Source organism: Acinonyx jubatus, chromosome D1 (assembly GCF_027475565.1).
Source record: "Acinonyx jubatus isolate Ajub_Pintada_27869175 chromosome D1, VMU_Ajub_asm_v1.0, whole genome shotgun sequence".
Classification (NCBI taxonomy): Eukaryota; Metazoa; Chordata; class Mammalia; order Carnivora; family Felidae; genus Acinonyx; species Acinonyx jubatus.
Genome location: NC_069390.1, coordinates 100714420 through 100735255, shown reverse-complemented (window position 1 = coordinate 100735255; position 20836 = coordinate 100714420). Strand labels below are relative to the sequence as shown.

Sequence of the window (20836 nt, the reverse complement as noted above, 5' to 3'; positions counted from 1 at the left end):
TACCATAAAACTCAGTAACTTCAATGAAAATGAGAACGCTAATTAAAAAAGTATATGCATTCCTATGTTTATTGCACCCATATTATTTATAATAGTCAAGATAAGGAAGCAACCCAAGTGTCCATGGATAGATGAATGAAGATGTGATACACGCTCATGCAGGCATACGTGTGTACACACACACACACACACACACACACACAGGAATATTATTTGACCATAAAATGAAGGAGATCTTGCCTTTTGTAACAATATGGATGGATCTCGGGTGGTATAATGCTAAGTGACATAAGACAAAGACAAATACCATATGATTTCACTCACATGTGTGATTTATCAAACAAAAAAAGAAGAGAGAAAAAATATACTCTTAAATACAAAGAACAAACTGGTGGTTGTCAGAAGAAATTTGAGAGTATGGGTGAAATAATTGTTATCAAGAGTACAATTATCTTGAGGGGCACTGAGAAGTGTATAGAATTGCTGCATCATTATACTGTATACTTGAAACTAATGTAATACTATGTACCAATTATACTTCAATAAAAAAACAATTAAAAACCCAGAAAACAATTAACAAGATGGCAAGAAGTACATACTTAACAATAATTATTGTAAGTGTAAATGGACTAAATACTTTAATCAAAGACATACAGTGAATAAATGGATAAAAACAAGTCCTTTCTATATGCTGCCTACAAGAGGCTCCCTTCAGACTTAAAGACACATATAACTAAAAGTGAAGAGATGGGAAAAAAATTTCATGCAAATTGAAGCAAAAAAAAAAAAAAGCTGGAGGAGCAATACTTCTATCAGAAAAAAATAGATTAAAAAAAGAGGCTGTGTAAGTGATGAATCTCTAAATTCTACTCCTGTAACCAAATTTACACTATATGTTAATTAACTAGAATTTCAATAAAAACTTGAAATGTGAAAAAGAGACTTTAACAAGAAACAAAGAGGGCATCACACAATGATAAAGGGAACCATCCCACAAGAGAATAAAGCAATTATAAATACCTATGCACCCAACTTTAGAGCACCTAACTATAAAGTAGATATTAACAAAGGGAAAAATTAACAGTAATACAATGAAGAAGGGGACTTTAACACTTTACTTACATCAATGGATAGATCATCCAGAAGAAAATCAATAAAGAAACAGTGAGTTGAACACCACGCTAGATTAGATGGATTTAACAGACATATATAGAACATTAAATATAAAATACATACTCTTTTCAAATGTACATAAAACATTCTCTAGGATAAATCACAAGTTAGGCCAGAAAAAGTCTCAATACATTTAATAAAACTGAAATTATATCAAGAAGATTTCCTGACCACAATGGTAAGAAATGAAAACTTACAAGAAAAAGATTCTGGAAAAAACACAATCACACAGAGGCTAGAAAACATGCTACTAAACCATCAGTGGGTCAAATAAAGAAAAAACTAAAAAATACCTTGAGATAAATAAAATAAAAATACAATGGTTCAAAATCTTTGGTACAAAGCAAAAGCAGTTCTAAGTTTAAAGAAATACCTGCCTATCTTGAAAAACAAAAATCTCAAACCATCTAATGTTACACTTAAAGGAACTAGAAAAAGAAGAATAAACAAAGCCCAAATATAGCTCAAGGAAAGAAATAACAAAGATCAGAGTGGAAATAAAGTACACACACACGGGAAAGATCAATAAAACAAAGAGCTGGCTCTTTGAAGATAAAATTGATAAGCTTTTAGCCAGAATCATCAAGAAAAGAGGACTCAAAATAAAAAAGTGGAAATTCTACAATTAACACCACAGAAATACACAAGATTATGAGGCAACTACAAAAAATTATATACCAACAAATTAGATAACCTAGAAGAAGATAAATTTCTAGACACATACAGTCTTCTACAACTAGGAAAAAATAGAAAATCTAAACAGACTGAAACTAGTAATGAAATTGAACTGGTGACTAAAAACTCCCAACAAATCTAAGTCCAAGACCAAATGGCTTCACAGGTGAATTCTACCAAATATTTGAGGAATTAACACATATTCTTCTCAAATTATTTCACAAAGAGGAAAGAAACTTCCAAATTCATTCTACAAGGCCAGCATTACCCTAATACCAAAACCTGACAAAGGCCCTATGCAAAACAGTGGGGCCAGAGGGAAATTACAGGCTAATATCCCTGATGAACATAAATGAAAAAGCCTTCAATAAAGTAGTAGCAAACTGAATTCAAAAGTACATTAAAAGGATTGTTCACCAAAATCAATAAACATTTATTTCAGGTATCCAAGGATTGTTTAGTATTCCCAAATCAATCAATATACCAATACTGTGGCATGATATATTACAGTAACCAAATGAAGGATAAGAATTATCTTCATTGATACAGAAAAAGCACTTGACCGAATCAACATTCATTTATGATAAAAACTCTCAACCAACGTGGGTTTAGAGGAGATGTATCTTATCACACTAAAGGCCATATATAAAAAAAACCCCATAGCTAATATCAATAATGAAAAGCCAAAAGCTTTTTCTGTAAGATCAGGAACAAGACAAGGAAGTCCACTCTAGTGACTTTTACTCAACACAGTACTGGGAGTTCTAGCCACAGCAAAAAGGCAAGAATAAGAAATAGTGGTCATCCAAATTGGTAAGGAAGATGTAAAACTATTGCTATTTACAGAGAATATGATACTATATACAGAAAAACCTAAAGAGTCACAAAAATTATAATAAATTCAGTAAAGTTGCAGGATACAGAAGTTGTTTTCTATACATTATGCCAGGAAGAGAAATTAAGAAAATAATTCCATTTACAAATGCATAAAGAATAGCTAAAAAGAAATTCTCCAGGAAGGTAAAAAATATATATGTATGTATACTGAACACTATAAGACATTGATGAGTGAAATTAAAGACCCCGTGAATAAATGCAAAGATATACCATGCTCATGGATTTGAAGAATAATTATTTTTTAAATATCCATACTACTAAAAGCAATGTATAGATTCAGTGAAAAATACCAATAGTATTTTTCACAGAATTAGAGTAATCGAATTTATATGAAACCACAAAAGACCATCTTTTGCACAGCAAAGGAAGTCATCAGCAAAATGAAAGGACAGCTTCATGGAATGGAAAAAGATATTTTCAAATGATCTACCTCATAAAGTGTTAATATTCAAAACAGAGTTCCAGGTGTAGGAATACCCTGAATTATCTGAATACCCTTAATACCCTGAATTATCTCTTCATGGATAAGCCAAATCTACATCTATAAACAGAGTGATCCTGCTGAAGAAGAACTGAAGGTTATTGAGCAGCTCATGCCCAACAAAAGATGAAGAGACCACACAGAAAATGGCAAGAGAGACAGAGGCATGGTAACAAAGGGAACTTCCACCTCTGATGCTACTAACTGCAGTGAGGAAGAGTAGGACTAAGGGTCTCTGAGCAGATACATCTATCCTGGGACACAGAAAAATAAAAAGCTGCAGTTTAAAAAAGCAACTAAAATATAAAGGAAAGGAATATAAAGACAGAACCATGCCATATGTCAGGAAAGCTGCTGGAACTCTCTCCAAGTCAGAGCAGCTGGTGAACACCATTGTTTAGGTTACCCTCTTCACCTTAATAGTGAAGATAGAAGCAGGGTCCCAGTGCCATAGCTGGCTGCTTCCTCAGTGAGCCCTGGTCCCTTAGCCCGTATCAGTTCTGGAGGCCATGAGGCATATAGAAAAGGCCATGATTTAAAAGAGCAAATAGAATATAAAAGATTCAGCCCTAAAACTCTAATAAATGGTAGGGAAACTGCTGAAATTCTGTTCAAATAGGGGGGCTGGTGAGCACTATAGTTATGTTCCCCTTCTACCATGATAGCATGGACAGCAACAGGAGTTAGATGACCTACCTGGCCTCCCACCTCAGTGAGCCCTATTCCCCTAGCCCATCACAATCCCAGAAGTCCCACCAAGGGAGCCCAGCATGGTACACAATGGGACATCCCAGATCAGCTCTCACTACATTTCCAGCCATCTTGCCAAGGTAACAAGGTGCACGACACCCTGTAACACTTCAGGCACACACCATTTTGGCTTCAGACAACTTGCCAGGGCATCCCCAGTGCAGAGTGCCCTGGTACTTCCTAGTTTATGTTTGTTTACTTTGACTCCAAACCACTCACCAGAGCATCCCCTGCAAAGCAACCCAAGGATCACCTTGGCCTATACCCACTTCAGCTTCAGGTATTTTTCCAAGATGCTTTCCAAAAAGAGCCCTGAGAATCCTGGTTTGTACCCACTTTAGTTAGCTTCAGCTGTCCTGCCAGGGAGCTCTCTATGTGAAAGCCTTGGGACTGCCTGAGCCTGTGTCCACTTCAGCTCTGGCCATCCCACCAGGGCAGCCCCTGCATGGAGTGATTCTGGCTGGTAGCCCAAATCAGCCACAGCTGCAGCCAGCAAACCAAAGTTGCAAGGCACACATGGACAACCATACATAAGAACACTCCTTCAAGTTTAAGATAAGTAGCTATTCCGTCTAATTCATATATAAACCAACACAGAACACAGACAAATGATGAGACAGAAGACTATGCTCCAAATGAAAGAACAAGGCAAAATCTCAGAAAAAAAAGAATAAATTTAATGGAGGTAAGCAATCTACCTGATATAAAGTTCAAAGTAATGGTCATAAAGATGATAACTGGACTGGAGATAAGAGTGTATGAACTCAGTGAGTACTTTAAGAAAAAATATAGAAAAGAACCAATCAGACTAAAGTATACAATAACTGAAATTAATACCACACTAGAGGGAATCAATACCAGATTACAGAATGTAGAATGGCTCAGTGGTCTGGAAGACAGGGTAATGAAAAGCACCCAAGGTGAACAGCAAAATAAAAAAAAAAAATTTAAATGAGGATAGGTTACAGGATCTCTTGGATAACATTACGTGAACAAACATGGGCGTTCATGAAGGAGAAAAGAGAGAAATGGGGTAGGAAACTTAGCTGAAGAAATAATAGAAGAAAATTTTTCTAACGTGGGGAAGGAAACAGAATTCCAAATAAGATGAACCCAAGGAGGACCATGCTGAGACACATGGTAATTAAAATGTCAAAAATTAAAGATAAAGGTATTTGGGTAATGATTGCCTCAAAGTGAATTTGGAAGTTTTTCTTACATTTCTATTTTTTTTTTAATAATTTGAGAATAATAGCTATTAACCCTTGCTTAAATGTTTGGTAAAATTCACCCATGAAGCTATTTGGCCCTGAACTTTGTTTCTTGGGAGATTTTTGATTACTGATTCAATTTCTTTGCTTGTTATCAGTATGTTCAAGTTTTCTTTTTTTTCCTATTTCAGTTTTGGTAGTTTATATGTTTCTAGGAATTTATCCATTTCTTCCAGCTTGTTCAATCTGTTGGCATACAGATTTTTCATAATATTCTAATTGTTTGTATTTCTGTGATGTTGGTTATTTCTCCTTATTTGTGATTTTATTTGAGTCTTTTTTTCTTTTTGTTAAGTCTGGCTAGGGGTTTACAGCATGGTTCTGGAACAAATATAGACAGATCAAGGGAACAGAATAGAGAACCTAGAAATAAACCTACAACTATATGGTCAAGTAATCTCTGACAAACCAAGAAGATATCCAATGGAAAAAAGACAGTCTCTTCAACAAATGGTTCTGGGAAAACTGGACAGCAACATGTAAAAGACTGGAACTAAACCACTGACTTACACTATAAACAAAAATAAATTAAAAATTGATCAAAGACCCGAATGAGAGACAGAATACCATTACAATCCTAAAAGAAAACACAGGCAGTGACCACATTGACATTGGCTGTACCAACTTTTTACTAGATACGTCTCTGGAGGCCAGGTAAACAAAAGCAAAAATAAACTATTGGGACTTAAGATAAAAAAGCTCTGTACAGCAAAGAAACAATAAAACTAAAAGGTCAACTTCAGGATAGGCGAATATATTTGTAAATAACATACTGAATAAAGGGTTAGTATCCAAAGTATATAAAGAAATTATCAAACTCAAAACCCAAAAAACAAATAATCCAGTTAAGAAATAGGCAGAAAACATGAATTAACATTTTTCAAAAGATGACATACAGAAGCTAACAGACACATGAAATGGTGTTCAACATCCATCATTTTCAGGGAAATACAAATCAAAACTACAATGAGCTATCACTTTACCTCTGTCAGAATGGCTAAACACAGCAAACATGCTATGCAAGAATGTGGAGAAAGGGGAACCCTCTTATACTGTTGGTGGGAATGCAAACTGGTACAGCCACTCTGGAATTGAGGTTCCTCAAAAAATTAAAGATCGAACTACGCTATGACCCAGCAATTTGCACTACTAGGTAATTATCCAAGGCATACAGGTATGTGGTTTCGAAGGGGCACATGCACTCCAATGTTTATAGCAGCACTATCCACAATAGCCAAAGTATGGAAAGAGCCCAAATGTCCATCGATGGATGAATGGATAAACAAGATGTGTGTGTGTATGTGTGTGTGTGTATATATATAATGGAGTATTACTCAGAAATCAAAAAGAATGAAATCTTGCCATTTGCAACTACGTGGATAGAACTAGAGGGTATTAGGCTAAGTGAAATTAGTGAGTCAGAGAAAGACAACAATCAGATGACTTCACTCATCTGAGGACTTTAAGAGACAAAACAGATGAACATAAGGAAAGGGAAACAAAAATAAAACTAACTAATTTGGATGTAAATTAAAAAAATAAAACAAAACAGAGACTGAAAAATCAATGTAAAAGATCAATGAAACCAAGAGCGGGTTCTTTGGAAAGAGAAATAAGGTTGACAAACTTTTAGAGTCATCAAGGAAAAAAAATATAGGACCCAAATAAAATCAGAATTTAAAGAGAAGTAACAACAGATATTACAGATACACAAAGAATTAGAAGAGACTACTTGAAAAATCACATGCCAACAAAGTGCACAAAGTAGAAGAAATAGATAAATTCCTCAAAATGTATAATTTTCCAAACCTGAGTCAGAAAGAAAGAAAAATATGAAATCAATTACCAGTAATTAAATGGAATCAGTAATTAAAAACTCACAGTGATTCCGGGACCAGATGAGTTCACAGATAAATTCTACCAAACACTTAAAAAAAAGAGGGGTTGCTTGGGTGGCTCAGTTGGTTAAGCATCCAACTTCGGCTTGGGTCATGCATGATCTCACAGTTCCTGAATTCAAACCCTACCTTGAGTTCTGCGCTGACAGTGTGGAGCCTGGAGCCCACTTTGAGTTCAGTGTACCCTGTGTAACTCTGCCATTCCCCCACTCATGCTCTGTCTCTCTCTCTTTCAAAAATAAAATAAACTTTAAAAGAGTTAATACCTATTCCTTAGACTATTCCAAAAATAAATAAATGAGAAAGGAAAACTTCTAACTACATTTTACAAGGCCAGCATTTCCCGGATGCCTATGTTAGACACACTATTAAAAAAAAAAAGTACTGGCCAATATCTCTGATGAACAGGATGCAAAAATTCTCAACAAAGTATCAGCAAACTGCATTCAACAATACACTATAAAGATCGTTCACAGCAATCAAGTGGGATTTGTTCTGGGGATGCAAGGGTGGTTCACTATCCACAGATCAATTAACATGATAAAACACATTAACAAAATGAAGGATAAAAATCATCTGATGATCTCAATAGATTTAGAAAAAGCACTTGAAAAAATTCATCATTATTCATGATAAAATTCTCAACAACGTGGGTTTTAGAGAAAATATACCTCAACATAATAATGGCCATAAATGACAAACCCACAGCTAACATCAAACTTAACGGTGAAAAATAGAGCTCTTCCTGTAAGATTAGGAAGACAGCAAGGATGTCAACTTCTGCCAGTTTTACTCAACATAGTAATAGAAGTCCTAGTCACAGCAATCAGACAGGGAAAAGAAGTAACAGGCATCCAAATTAGTATAGCAGAAGTAAAACTGTCATTATTTCCAGACGACAGGATACAATACATACAAAACCCTCAAGACTCTATCAAATAAACCATTAAAGTCATAAATGAATTCAGTAAAATTGCAGGATACAAAATATTCATAAAATGTGTCTTAATTCTATATACTAATAACACATCAGAAATAGAAATTAAGAAAATAATCCTATTTACAAGTACATGAAAAAGAATTAAATTCTAGAAATAAATTTAACCAAGGAGATGAAGGACCTATACTCTGAATGCTATAACGATGGAAGCTTCACTCATGAAAGAAATTAAAGAGGATACAAGTGGAAAGATAGTCCAAGCTAAGGAATTGGAAAAATATTGTTAAAATATCTATACTTCCAAAAGCAATCTACACTTTCAATGGAATCCTTATCAAAATATCAATAGCATTTTTCACAGAACTAGAAGAAATAGTATTAAGTTTGTGTGGATCCACCAAAGCCCTGAATAGCCAGAGCAATCTTGAGAAAAAAGAATGAAGCTGCAGGTATCACAATCCCAGATTTCAAGATATACTAGACAGCTGTAAAAATCACAACACCTTAGTACTAAACCAAAATAGACACACAGATCAATGGAACAAAGTAAAGAGGCAAAAATAAACCCACACTTATACGGTCAATTAATCTACAACCAAGGAGGCAAGGATATACACGGGGAGAAAACAATCTCTTCAATAAATAGTACTGGAAAACTGGGCAGCTATAAGCTAAAGAAATGAAACTGGACCACTCTCATGTCATACACTAAAATAAACTCAAAGTGGATTAAAGACCTAAATGTGAGACCTGAAACCATAAAACTCCTAGAAGAAATCATAGGCATTCATCTCTGACATCAGCTTGAGCAACATTTTCCTAGCTGTGTCTCCTCAGGCAATGGAAAGAAAAACAAAAATAAACTATTGGGACTACAACAAAATAAAAAGGGTTTACAGAGCAAAGGAAACTATGAACAAAACTGAATGGGAGAGGATATCTCTAAATGATACATCCAGTAAGGAGTTAATATCCAAAATACACAAAATTATACAACTCCATCTAACCCCCCCACTCCAAATAAAAAATGGGCAGATGACCTGAGTAGGTATTTTTTCAAAGAGGACACACAGATGGCCAGCAGACATATGAAAAGATGCTCAACATCACACATTATCAGGCAAATCCAAGTCAAAATCACAATGAAATATCACCTTGCACTCATCAAAATGGCTAGAATAAAAAAGATATGAAGTAGTGTGTTGGTGAGGATATGGAAAAAATGTATCCCTTGTGAGCTGTTGCTGGGAATGCAAACTGGTACAGCCACTGTGGAAAACAGTATGGAGGTTTCTCAAAAAATTAATGGTATCTTCCATGAATTTCTGTTTATAATGCAAGGAAAGGGTTGTCTGTTTAATTTTGAGTATTATCATTAGCAAGAAGTCTGAGCTTCCGGTGACCTCATAAACCTACTAGTAAGATTTTTAGCATCAAGAAATTTTTGGATCATGTTTACATTAGCTAGAATAGGAAAAAAACTTAGATTTCTGTTGCCCACAATTTTCTACATAATAGAAAAGGTGCTCACACTAAGAATCAAGAACAAACACGGCCTCATAACAGCATTCTGTTTACAGACAAATTTGATTCCTGGTATTAATATATTTAAAGTGGGTTTTCTATTATCATTTTAGGAAACTTAGATTTGATGGATGGGGATATGTGAGATAGCTTTTACATGTGTTGTCACTGTATAAATGAAATTTATCTCTTTTTTAAAAATTAAAACACAGTTCAAAACAATAGAAATACTTTATGATTTACTAATTCCACTACTGGGTTTTACCCAAAGAAAACCAAAACTCTAATTAAAGAAGATACATGCATCCCTATGTTTAATGTAGCATTATTTACAATACTCAAGATATGGAAGCAACTTAAGTGTACATCAACAAATTAATGAATAAAGATGTGGTATATTATAAGTGAAATATTTAGCCGTTAAAAAAGAATGAAGTCTTTCCAGTCATGAAAATATAGAGGGACCTAGAAGATATTATACTTAGTAAAATGTTAGAGAAAGACATATCATACAATTTTACTTATATGCAGAATATAAAAAACAAGTCAACAAACAAACAAAAAATAACCCAGAAATGGACATAAATACAGAAAACTGGTGGTTGCCAGAAGGAAGGGGGTGAAGGATGGACAAAATAGGTGAAGGATATTAAGAGGTAAAAACTTTCATTTATGAAATCAGTCATGAAGATGAAACATATGCCATAGTTAACACAGTTATTAATATTGTAATAAATTTGTATGGTGACATATGATAACCATACTTACTGTGGTGAGCATTTTGTAATGTATAGAATTGTTGTATTACTATGCTATACACCTGAAATACAGTATTGTTCAACTCGAATAAAAAATCACTTATTAAATGCTAAGAGCAATTTGTAAATTAAACTTAAGAACTTATTCTGTATGTGGATAAAATGATAGTTTATTCTTATGCCTTTATAAATGAGTATTCATCTTTTATGATTCATTCTCAAGTATATATAGATTAGACAATATGATTTTTTAGAAGTAACCCAGTAAGAAGAGGATGGGAGGTGAATAGCAGTATAAATGAGCTAGGATTGGTCACCATAGGACAACTAACTGGACAAAGTAGAAGAAACGGATAAATCCCTCAAAACGTACAACTTCCCGGAGTCAGAAAGAAATAGAAATATCTGAAATCAATTGCTAGCAATGAAATGGAATCAATAATTAAAAACTTACAACGATTCCAGGACTAGATGAGTTCACAGATACATTCTACCGAATGTTTAAAAAACAGCTAATACCCATTCTTCTCAAACTATTCCAAAAAATAGAAGAGAAAGGAAAACTTCTAAATACATCCTACAAGGCCAGCGTTACCTTGATACCCAAGCCAGACAAACACTACAAAAAAAGAAAACTACAGGCTATTGTCTCTGATGAACAAGATGCAAAAATTCTTCACAAAATATTAGCAAACTGCTAATTTTCAACAATGCACTGCAAGGATCATTCATGGTGATCAAGTGGAATTTATTATGGGGATGCAGAAACACATTTCTGAAGCTGAGTGATGAGTACATTGCAGGAGTAAGAGTTGCTTACACTACTCTCTGCTTCTGTATGCTTTTAATATCCATCATCAAAAGCTAAAATATCTTAAAAATGATAACATATGGCTTAATATGTGTAATGCCACTAGATTGTACACTTAAAAACTAGGTGTAATGGTAAATTTTAATGTATGTTTTAACACAAAGAAAAATAGCCCAAAGGAAAAATAATTTAAGAAGATGATCCAGTGATTTGCTATTTATAAGGCATATGCGGAATTAAATAGATGCATTCTATTTTTTTATTTCAACACCAAGGTCTCCTGTGTAAAGAACCCTGCTTTAACAGTGAGGAAATGGAACCTTGTCTAATGCATTATCACACAGGTAGTAATTGGTGATACCAGGAATCAAAACTCAGTGTTTTTACTGGAGCATATAATCACTATATCTGTGATGAAGGAAAAAAAAAATCCTGTTTTCTTGGAATATCTGATGTCTTAAGCTGTCTATTCTGAGTCCTTGGCAATCTCATTCTCAATAATACTGAGTTGGATTTCGAACTTTCAGGTATGACCATTGGCTAATGGAAGAGATCCCAACTCTTCAACTTCAGAGTTTGTCTCATGTATCACTTAGGACCCAGTGTTAGGAAAGGGGTCCTGAAGCCAAGAATTTTAACAAGCTCAAGAATATATGTTAGCCCTTAGTAATCAGATGAACACTCTGATTTTGAAGTTGTGTGTCAAGAATAAGTTACAATTCTTCAAAAACACTAGCAAAAATATATATGCATCCCTATGTGTATTGTAGCATTATTTACAATAGTCGAGATATGGAAGCAGCCCAAATGTCCATCAATAGATGGATAAAGAAGATGTGGTGTGTGTGTGTGCGCCATATGCCAAATATATGCCATACAAATAGTATGTGTGTATTATATAAAGGAATATTACTCAGCCACAGAAAGGAATGAGATCTTGCCATCTGCAATGGCATGAATGGGTCTAGGGGGCATAATGCTAAATGAAATAAGTTAGACAAAGACACATACCATATGCTTTCATTTGTACATGGGATTTAAGAAACAAATGAGCAAACAAAAGAGACAAAAAAAATGAACTTTTTAATACAAAGAAAAAAACTGGTAATTGCCAGAGGGGAGATGGGGGTGAGGGAAAGAGTGAAATAAAAGGGATTAAGGTTACACTTATGGTGATGATCGCCGAGTATAGAATTATTAAATTATATTGTACATTTGAAATCAGTTTAACACTGTATGTTATCCTTCAATTAAAAAAAAAGTTACCATTCTTCAAAACCAACCAGAATGTCCTTATCACCTGTTAGCCTAGACTCTTCTTTAATTTGGTTATTACTTGTATCTTTTTAATGTAAGAACATTAGGATATTTGCTAATATTTTTTTCATGTTTATTTTTTTTGAGAGAGAGAGCGGGGGAGGGACATGGAGAGAAAGAGAGAGAAAATCCCAGGCAGGCTCCACTCTGTCAGCACAGAGCCAGAAGTGGGGCTCCATCTCACGAACCATGAGATCATGACCTGAGCCAGAATCCAGAGTCCAACATTTAACTGAGTCAACCAGGTGCCCCAGAGGATATTTATTACTATAAAAGGATCAGGGAGCAGAACTGCCTAGTTATAATCAATGACTGTCTGTGTCAGATACAAGGAAACCAAGATAGCTGACTGTCTTTATTAAGTTTGCTCCTCAGAGCTTCTCCAATCCTTTCAAAATATTTAGATTAACCCCTCATTTTTGGACACTAATAGCCTTCTTGCCTCAAGAAATTGTTCTTAAAGCAAGGTTAACAGTTCTGGACTTATGGACACACAGTTTACAGTGTGGAAGTTACAGCTACACAGTTCACAGATACAGTGAAATTAAGATTTTTTAAAAAGAAAAATCCCATGGCAAATATAGCTTTCCCTACCTAAAAGATGGCTTTTTCCTCCCCTCTGATCATCTCCTTCTAGTCTTTTGAGAATCAAAGGGCATCAGTCCTGTACAGTCATTCTTTCAAGGAAAAAAAAAGTTTTGATAAATTGTTTACCTACTATATAATTCTCATTTAAAGTCTATAATTCTATAGTTTATGGTACATTATATTATTAATTAAAAAATTATGGTTATAGAGGCCCCTGGGTGGCTCAGTTAAGGATCTGACTCTTGGTTTAGGCTCAAGTCATGATCTTGCAGTCGTGAGACTGAACCCTGCATCATACTCTGCTCTGGGCATGAAGTCTGCTTAAGATTCTCTTTCTCCCACTGCCCCCCCCCCACCTCAAAAATATTATGGTTATAGATAACATAAAAGTTTTCTCTTTTAACCATTGAAGTGTATAAAACAATGGCATTAATTACATTGACAGTATTATGCAACCATCACCACTATCCTTTTCATCACTCCACATGGAGACTCCCATGACCATTAAACTATAACTTCCATTCCTCCACCCCCATGTGTCATTCTTAACTGTCCCAGGCCAAGTTTGCTACAATCTTTTAGGTACCCATGAAATTTTGCTTATGTGTCTTTCAAGTTACTTACTTTTTTGTAATAAGTATACATGTTTGTTCTTCTCATGAGATTGGCTTCCCTGAGGGTATAATCATATCAGCTAAAAATAACAATTGTAGGTCCCTTTCATAATTAGTAATAATTAAGTTAAAATTATTATAAAGGTCAGTAAGAGAGCAGAGAGTATCTTTATCATAATAACCAGTAGACTTTCTATCCAGTTGGCTGAATCTAGGTACACAAAAGAATAAAAAATCCAATCACAAAAGATATTTAAAAAATAAAATTAAATATTCAGAAATAAAAGTGTGGAAAACAGTCTAAATTTAGAAGCAATAGAAATAGGTCATAAAGGAATTCTTCACTGCTTTAACCCTAAATATTAAATATTTCTAAACTGTTGAACAATTAATAAAATATTTTCTGCAAAATTCAGAGACTGAATGTTAAGATGTTTGTTACATAAGAATCGTCAACTAAGAAACTGAAAACGTTGACATCAAAATTAAAACAATGGGCCAAGGAAATAAATGATTTAGCTGAAATACCCTGGTACTAAAAGTCATTTAAAATAGAAAGTCTCCATTTTCGTCTGTAATATTGGCATATGTTTTTAATAGCATTTTATAATTTAACCAAAATACTTAAATTGAGGACAGTTATCCAAGTGCAATCTTGGTGATCATTCATTCAGCTATTCGTTCACCAATCAGAAGATGGATTTTCTAAGGATCTTTCTTTCCGGCAACTATCTAATTAGTAGCATATAATATAGGAGGTGTTTTAATTTTGGCATAATTAAATATCTTATTTCAGAAGAATCTTTAACAATTATGACAAAGGTAATAGTGTAACTAGGCTTCAAGCCTTTCTGTATAAATATTAAACAGCAGTTTAATTTAATTTGTAGGTCTTGTTTCTTAAGTTCCACACAGGAGTGCAATGACATGGTGTTTGTCCTTTTCTGACTGACTTATTTTATTTAGCATTATACCCTCTAGGTCCGTCGATGCCGTTTTAAATGGCAAGATCTCATTCTTTTTTATGGCTCAGTAATATTCCATTGTGTATATGTACCACGTCTTCTTTATCCAATCATTTATCAACGGACACTTGAGTTGATGCTATATATTAGCTATTATAAGTAATGTTGCAATGAATATAGGAGTACAAAGATCTTTTTGCAGTAGTGTTTTTATTTTGTTTGGGTAAATACCTAGTAATGGAATTACTGGATCCTATGGTAATTTTTTTATTTTCTTGGAGAAACCTCCATATTGTTTTCTACAGCAGCTGTACCAATTGGCATCCCCACTAACAGCACATGATAGGTCTTCATCAACACTTGTTATTTCCTGTATTTTTCATTTTAGCCATTCTGACAGGGTGTAAGGTGTTATGTGGAATTTAAAAAACAAAGACCAAAAACCAGATGCTTAAACACAGAGAACAAACCGGTGGTTTCCAGGAGGAAAGGGGATAGGAGGATAGGTAAGATAGATACAAGAGATTAAGAATGAACTTATTTTGATAAGCAAGGAGAAATGTATAGCATTTTTGAATCATTATATTGTACACCTGAAACACTGTGTGTTCTACTTCAATAAAAACAATAAACACATTTTCGGCTAAACAAGAAAAAGGCAATTTAAAAAAATAAAGGAAAAAACAGGCCAATTAACAAACAGGAGTAGATTTCCAACTTTGGCTTCACCTGTATCATTTTAGGCCATGGCTAAACGTACCTCCATGGGGCTTAGGAGACGCCTGGGACCGTAAGAGATGAACAGACTTTAGTATATATGCTGCCAAAGGGAGCACAAGATGAACAGAATTTAAACTGGTGATGACATTCTCTTTAGTTACTTTGTTGTCCAAGTGAACACAATAACATTCAGTGTCAGTTAAACAAATATTTTTTATTAAATATTTGTCTTCGTATTCTTGTTGAGGAACACTATATGCAACTTTTGTGCTTTGTGTGTTAAGAAGCTGGAATGGTGTACTGAAATGAGAACACGTAGATTATGACCTGATGAATGAGGGGGCACATGCCACACACGTTGGATCAGCAGGGAGTTCCCTCAGCATCCCAATTCCAAGTTTTTGGAGGGAGTAATAAGATCCACAGAGTCCTTTTGATTAAAGGTGCAGTTTCAATATACTCACACAAAGGAAGTAGAGTTACAGGATTTATTCTTACAGAGAGCTCCCAATTTACAGTGGTTAGATTTATGATTCTTTGACTTTATGATGGTGTAAAAGCAGTAAGCCTTCAGTAGAAACCATACTTTGGATTTTGAACTTGAAGCTTTTCCCAAGGCTAGGAATATATAGTACAACACACTCTTGAGACCCTCTGCAGCAAGAGTGAACCACAGCCTACGGGCAGCCATGGGATCATGGGAGTCAACAACCCACACACTGACAATCATTCCATACATACAAGCATTCTGTTGTTCACTTTCAGTACAGTATGCGATTAAGTTACCTGAGATATTCAACATTCTTATAAAATAGGCTTTGGATTAGATGATTTTGCCCCACTGTAGGATAATAGAAGTGGTTCACATTTAGGGTGGGGTGGGTAAAGTAAGCTATGTTTTGTAGGTTACATGTATTAAATGCCTTTTTGTGTTATGGTATTTATTATTTTTTAAAGTATTTTTTTTTATTTTGAGAGAGCATGCAGACAAGTGTGCAGGAGCGGGGAAGGGGTGGACAGAAAGGGAGAGAGAGAATCCCAAGCAAGCTCTGCACTGCCAGTTCACAGACTGATCTCACCAACAGTGAAATCATGACCTGGGCTGCAATTAAGAGTTGGATGTTTGACTGAGTCACCCAGGTGCCCTGGCTTATGGTATTTTTTTCTAACTTAAAATGGACTTATTGGGATATAAATCCTATTATTAACTCAAGGAAAATCTGTACTTAGAAGTCCCAGAAGGGAAGAGTGGTAATTGAGGGGGAGGGGAGTCCTCCATCAAGTAACCAGCAAGTGGGAGATAGGAGAGCAGGGTAGCAAGCACCTATTACTTATAAAGTGGTTGGGGTGGAGATTACTGACTTTTCATGGGCTCAAGCCTAAGTGGTTATTTTACTTTTTTAAGTTTATTTATTTTTGATAGCAAGAGAGAGAGAAGGAGAGAGAGACAGCTTTGTGCTGTCAGCACAAAGCCCGATGCAGGACTTCATCTCACAATCCATGAGATCATGACCTGAGGTGAAATCAAGAGTTGGATGCTTAAACGACTGAGCCGCCCAGCCGCCCCTCTAAGTGGTTATTTTAAAAGGTGTCCAGGAAAAGTAAAAGGTGAACCTAGGGCAGGCACCCCAAACTCAAGTCCTTATCTAAATGTCCAGACTCGTATAGAGCAGGGTTCTACTGTAAAATGTCTGAATAGCAACTCAGAAGAACAAAGTTGTTTTCCTCAAAAGTTATTTTCCTCATCACAGTTTGCTACCAAGACCAATGAGACACCCGTGTATCCTAACAGTCTTCCATACTGCTGGTGGCACTGTAAACTCTTACCTAGAGAGTATGTTTGACAGTCAGTAAGAATAAAAACGCATATGTGCTTTGGCTGATTATTTAATTCAATAATATATAATCTGGTACTTCCACCCCTAGGTATTGATCATTAAAAGTCATGTAAAATAGCTATACTCCCGTTGTCCAATATCATTGGCTCCACAATGATCACATTTATTATGTGATTATAAATGATCACGAAAACTGATTAACAGTATTAAAATGTTTATACTGGGGTGCCTGTGTGGTTCAGTTCCTTAAGCATCTGACTTCGGCTCAGGTCATGATGTCATAGTTCATGGGTTCGAATCCCAGGTCAGGCTCTGTGCTGACAGCTCAGAACCTGAAGCCTGCTTCTGATTATGTGTCTCCCTCACTCTCTCTGCCCCTCCTCACTCATGTTGTCTCTCACTCTCTCAAAACTAAGTATTAACAAATTTAAAAACTTTATGATATTACTGCAAAAAGTACTAGTACTAATTTTAATGTGATTACTAAACAAAATACATACATGAAAGAAAAAAGGAAAAGGGGACACAATAAATAAAAAATAACATAAAAACAGCAAAGCGTAGGCAGGATCATGTTTTTAAAAGTTTGCTGTTTTCCGTATTGTCTATAACATGGCTGTGTGATTTTTATAAAGAAAAAATAAGTGAGGATACGGCAAAGGGGCACACTTTAAAATTCAATCACAAAATGATATATACTTATTTTATGTAGTTAATTTTTAAGCCAATGACTTCCAAAAAATCATCTGTTGGTAACAGAGGAAGTCACGTTTCATGGAAATTGATTCTTATGATTCCAAAATTGAAAACCGTTAGAATCCATTTTTGGTATGTGTTTATACCAACTGAAATGTGTTTAAGCCAGGCCATAATAATTTATATTGAAAGCAGACTATATTATTTGTTGATAGTACCTTCCTTTTCCCTCAATACTTCAGTTCTTGTTCACTTTGAGAAGCCCTATTGCCCTGAACCAATGGAACATCTTAATGAAGACCTTACATCTTGAAGTACCACTGGATCCAGCAGTTTGACTAACAGACTGAGCTGAGAATAAAGGGAATCATGGAGAAAGTAAACCAGCTGATCTGACCCAGACGTTTCACCCACATGACCACCACCACCAGGGCTGCACATGGCACAGCCACCATCCTCCAACCTCGAGACACCTATTGCAGGAGGAAGCAGCTAGATATCCTACTGGAGGCAAGGGACCAGTTGGGACACAGGAAGATGTATGGTGGGGATTTCCTGAGGGCCAGGATGTCCTCCCCAGCCCTGAAGGTAGGCGCTTCAGAATAGGTGACAGACTTCAACAACAGCACCTACCTTGTCAGCTTCATTTTGTTTAGGGAGGGCTGGGTCTCTGTCTCTCCTGCTCATCCACCCCAGTGAAGGGGTGTCTGCTCTCTGGAGGGCAAGGAACCAAGACTATGACCGAATGATCTCCACAGGCCAGTTTGACAATGGCACCTCCTAGTCTTTGCTCTGTGTGGTCTGAACCTGAACTCGACTGCTCAACTGTGTAAAGACCTGGACTACCAAGACCAAGAGGCCTTCTACTGCATGAAGCCTCCACATATTCCCTGTAGGTATGACTCACATGACCACCAGCGAGGGAAATATTTGCTGAGAAAGGAAGAACCAAGTCTTTTCCACGGGTAACAGGCCTTCACATTCAATAGGCAATACAAAGAGGTAGGCTTAGGTTCAGACCAACGCTGCCTAGAAACTTTTCCTGATCAAGCTCCCTAACACCAAATAAATGTTGATTTGGTTATAATCCTATCAGAGTCGGTTCAGCTGCTGATATACTCACAGGCCCCATACAGGTCATCTCTACACCTGTGGTTTTAAGGAGTATAACCAATGAAGCACTTTACATATCCCGATTGTTATCCATTGGTTTGTAATACTTCCAGAGTTGGTAAGAGACCAACTTTTTAAGAGACCAGTATTTTCTGTAACATATTCTATAGAACAACAATCCTACAGAATATTAGATTCCATGTCAAAAAAAAAAAGGGGGGGGGATGAATAATATCATTGGTCTACTTCACCCTGTACATTGAATAAATCACCAAATTCTATGCATTGTACCTCCCACAGAGTTACTGAACCCAGTCATCACTCCACTGCTGTTGCCTCTGTGGAGAAACTATGATTGTACCTCAATTAGATTATTCCACCCATCCCCAGAGCTGGTTTCCTTGTCCACAGTCTTGTTTCCTTCAATCTACTGTATCCAAACTAAGGTTTCTAAAATCTGGATGACTTTTACTTTTCCTTGCTTAAATTCCTGTATGTGACCCCATTGCTCTAAGGGTAAAATCCATACTCTGTTATGTTTACAAGGACTTGCCTAGCTCTAAACCTTGTTGTCTCACCCTTATGCTGCCTTGCTCTGTCAGACAAGCTAAACGTTCATTTCACAAACGGACCATGTGCTCCTTCAACTCTGTAATTGTACAAGTCTTGGTTTAAATAGTACTCTTCCACCTTTGGGTAAAGTGCTATTCCCATATTCTTTCAGTACATTCTGATTTTTGTCCCAATGATAACACTCATTATACTGTTAAATTTCACACATATTTTTATATCTTCTGCTAAATTAACCATAAATTTTTTTGCCATTTATTTATTCAATTTTTAAATAGTTAGGACTTTCTATGTTCCAGACATAACTCTGGGTTGTGGGGAATAAGTTTAGGAATTCCCTGAGTTTGCACCAATGGGTTAACAAGGTTTAGGATGAAAGAATCCAAGATTAGGTAAACAGGGCACCCCAGTATAGAAGTAGGAATCCACAGGATGAATGCATCCAAGATTAGGTAATAGACTGCTGGTGAAATTGCCTGGAGCAGAGGTAATTAGCAAAAGAAAGGTGCCATGTTGACCCTGGGGTAGCATGCTCTGTCTTATCCCCTAGGCAAGTTGAGACAAACAGACTCACTCAGCACCTGATACTCACACCAGGATTTTGTTTTGTATTGACCCAAACCCCTAACACTGCATATCTTTGAAAGCCCCTTTCTTTCACACACATGAGTTCATGATTACTGTTTCATTGTCTCTTTCTGCACACCCATCACGTTTGTAAGCCTTCTGATCCTAATAAAAACTGAGCAAGGACCTTTACTTGGGGCTCTTATCTCCTCCCAGACATAATTAGCCTCTCTCACATTTAATTTTGCATCCGCTTTCTTGCTGGACAAGAGAGAACTCCAGACTCATTCTGCAACACTGGGTATTTGGAATTCTATACTCTAGTGGAGTAAAAAAACGGCAAACAACAAGTTGTAACAAAGTCACTAGAATAAGGATTGTTAATGAAATGGTGAGTGCTATTTTAGAAGAGGCAGGTGAGACCTGTTTTGAATACCAACCTGAGAACAGGTGAGCAACACCTTGAATGAAGTGAGGAAGTGAGCCAGATGAATTTTGGGGGAAATACCATTCCCAAGAGAGAGTATATGAACTGAGGTAAGAACATGCTGGAATGTTTCAGAAATGGTGAGGGGAACCACTGAGGCTAGAATGCAATGGATGATGGAGCAAGGAGGTCAGATGGGTAGGCAGAGCTTAGAGGCCATCTATATATGATAGGAAGCCATTA

At 35.9% G+C, this 20836-nt stretch overlaps 1 protein-coding gene across 1 annotated transcript in view; it reads left to right on the top strand.

Annotated features, from left to right (window-relative positions):
• The window catches only part of LOC106980577 (NXPE family member 2), a 51218-nt gene that overhangs the window by 10562 nt on the left and 19820 nt on the right, over positions 1-20836 (top strand). Inside the window, 3 exon segments of the mRNA XM_053202552.1 lie at positions 18262-18581; positions 18583-18695; positions 18698-18881. Coding sequence (XP_053058527.1) covers positions 18262-18581; positions 18583-18695; positions 18698-18881 — 617 coding nt within the window.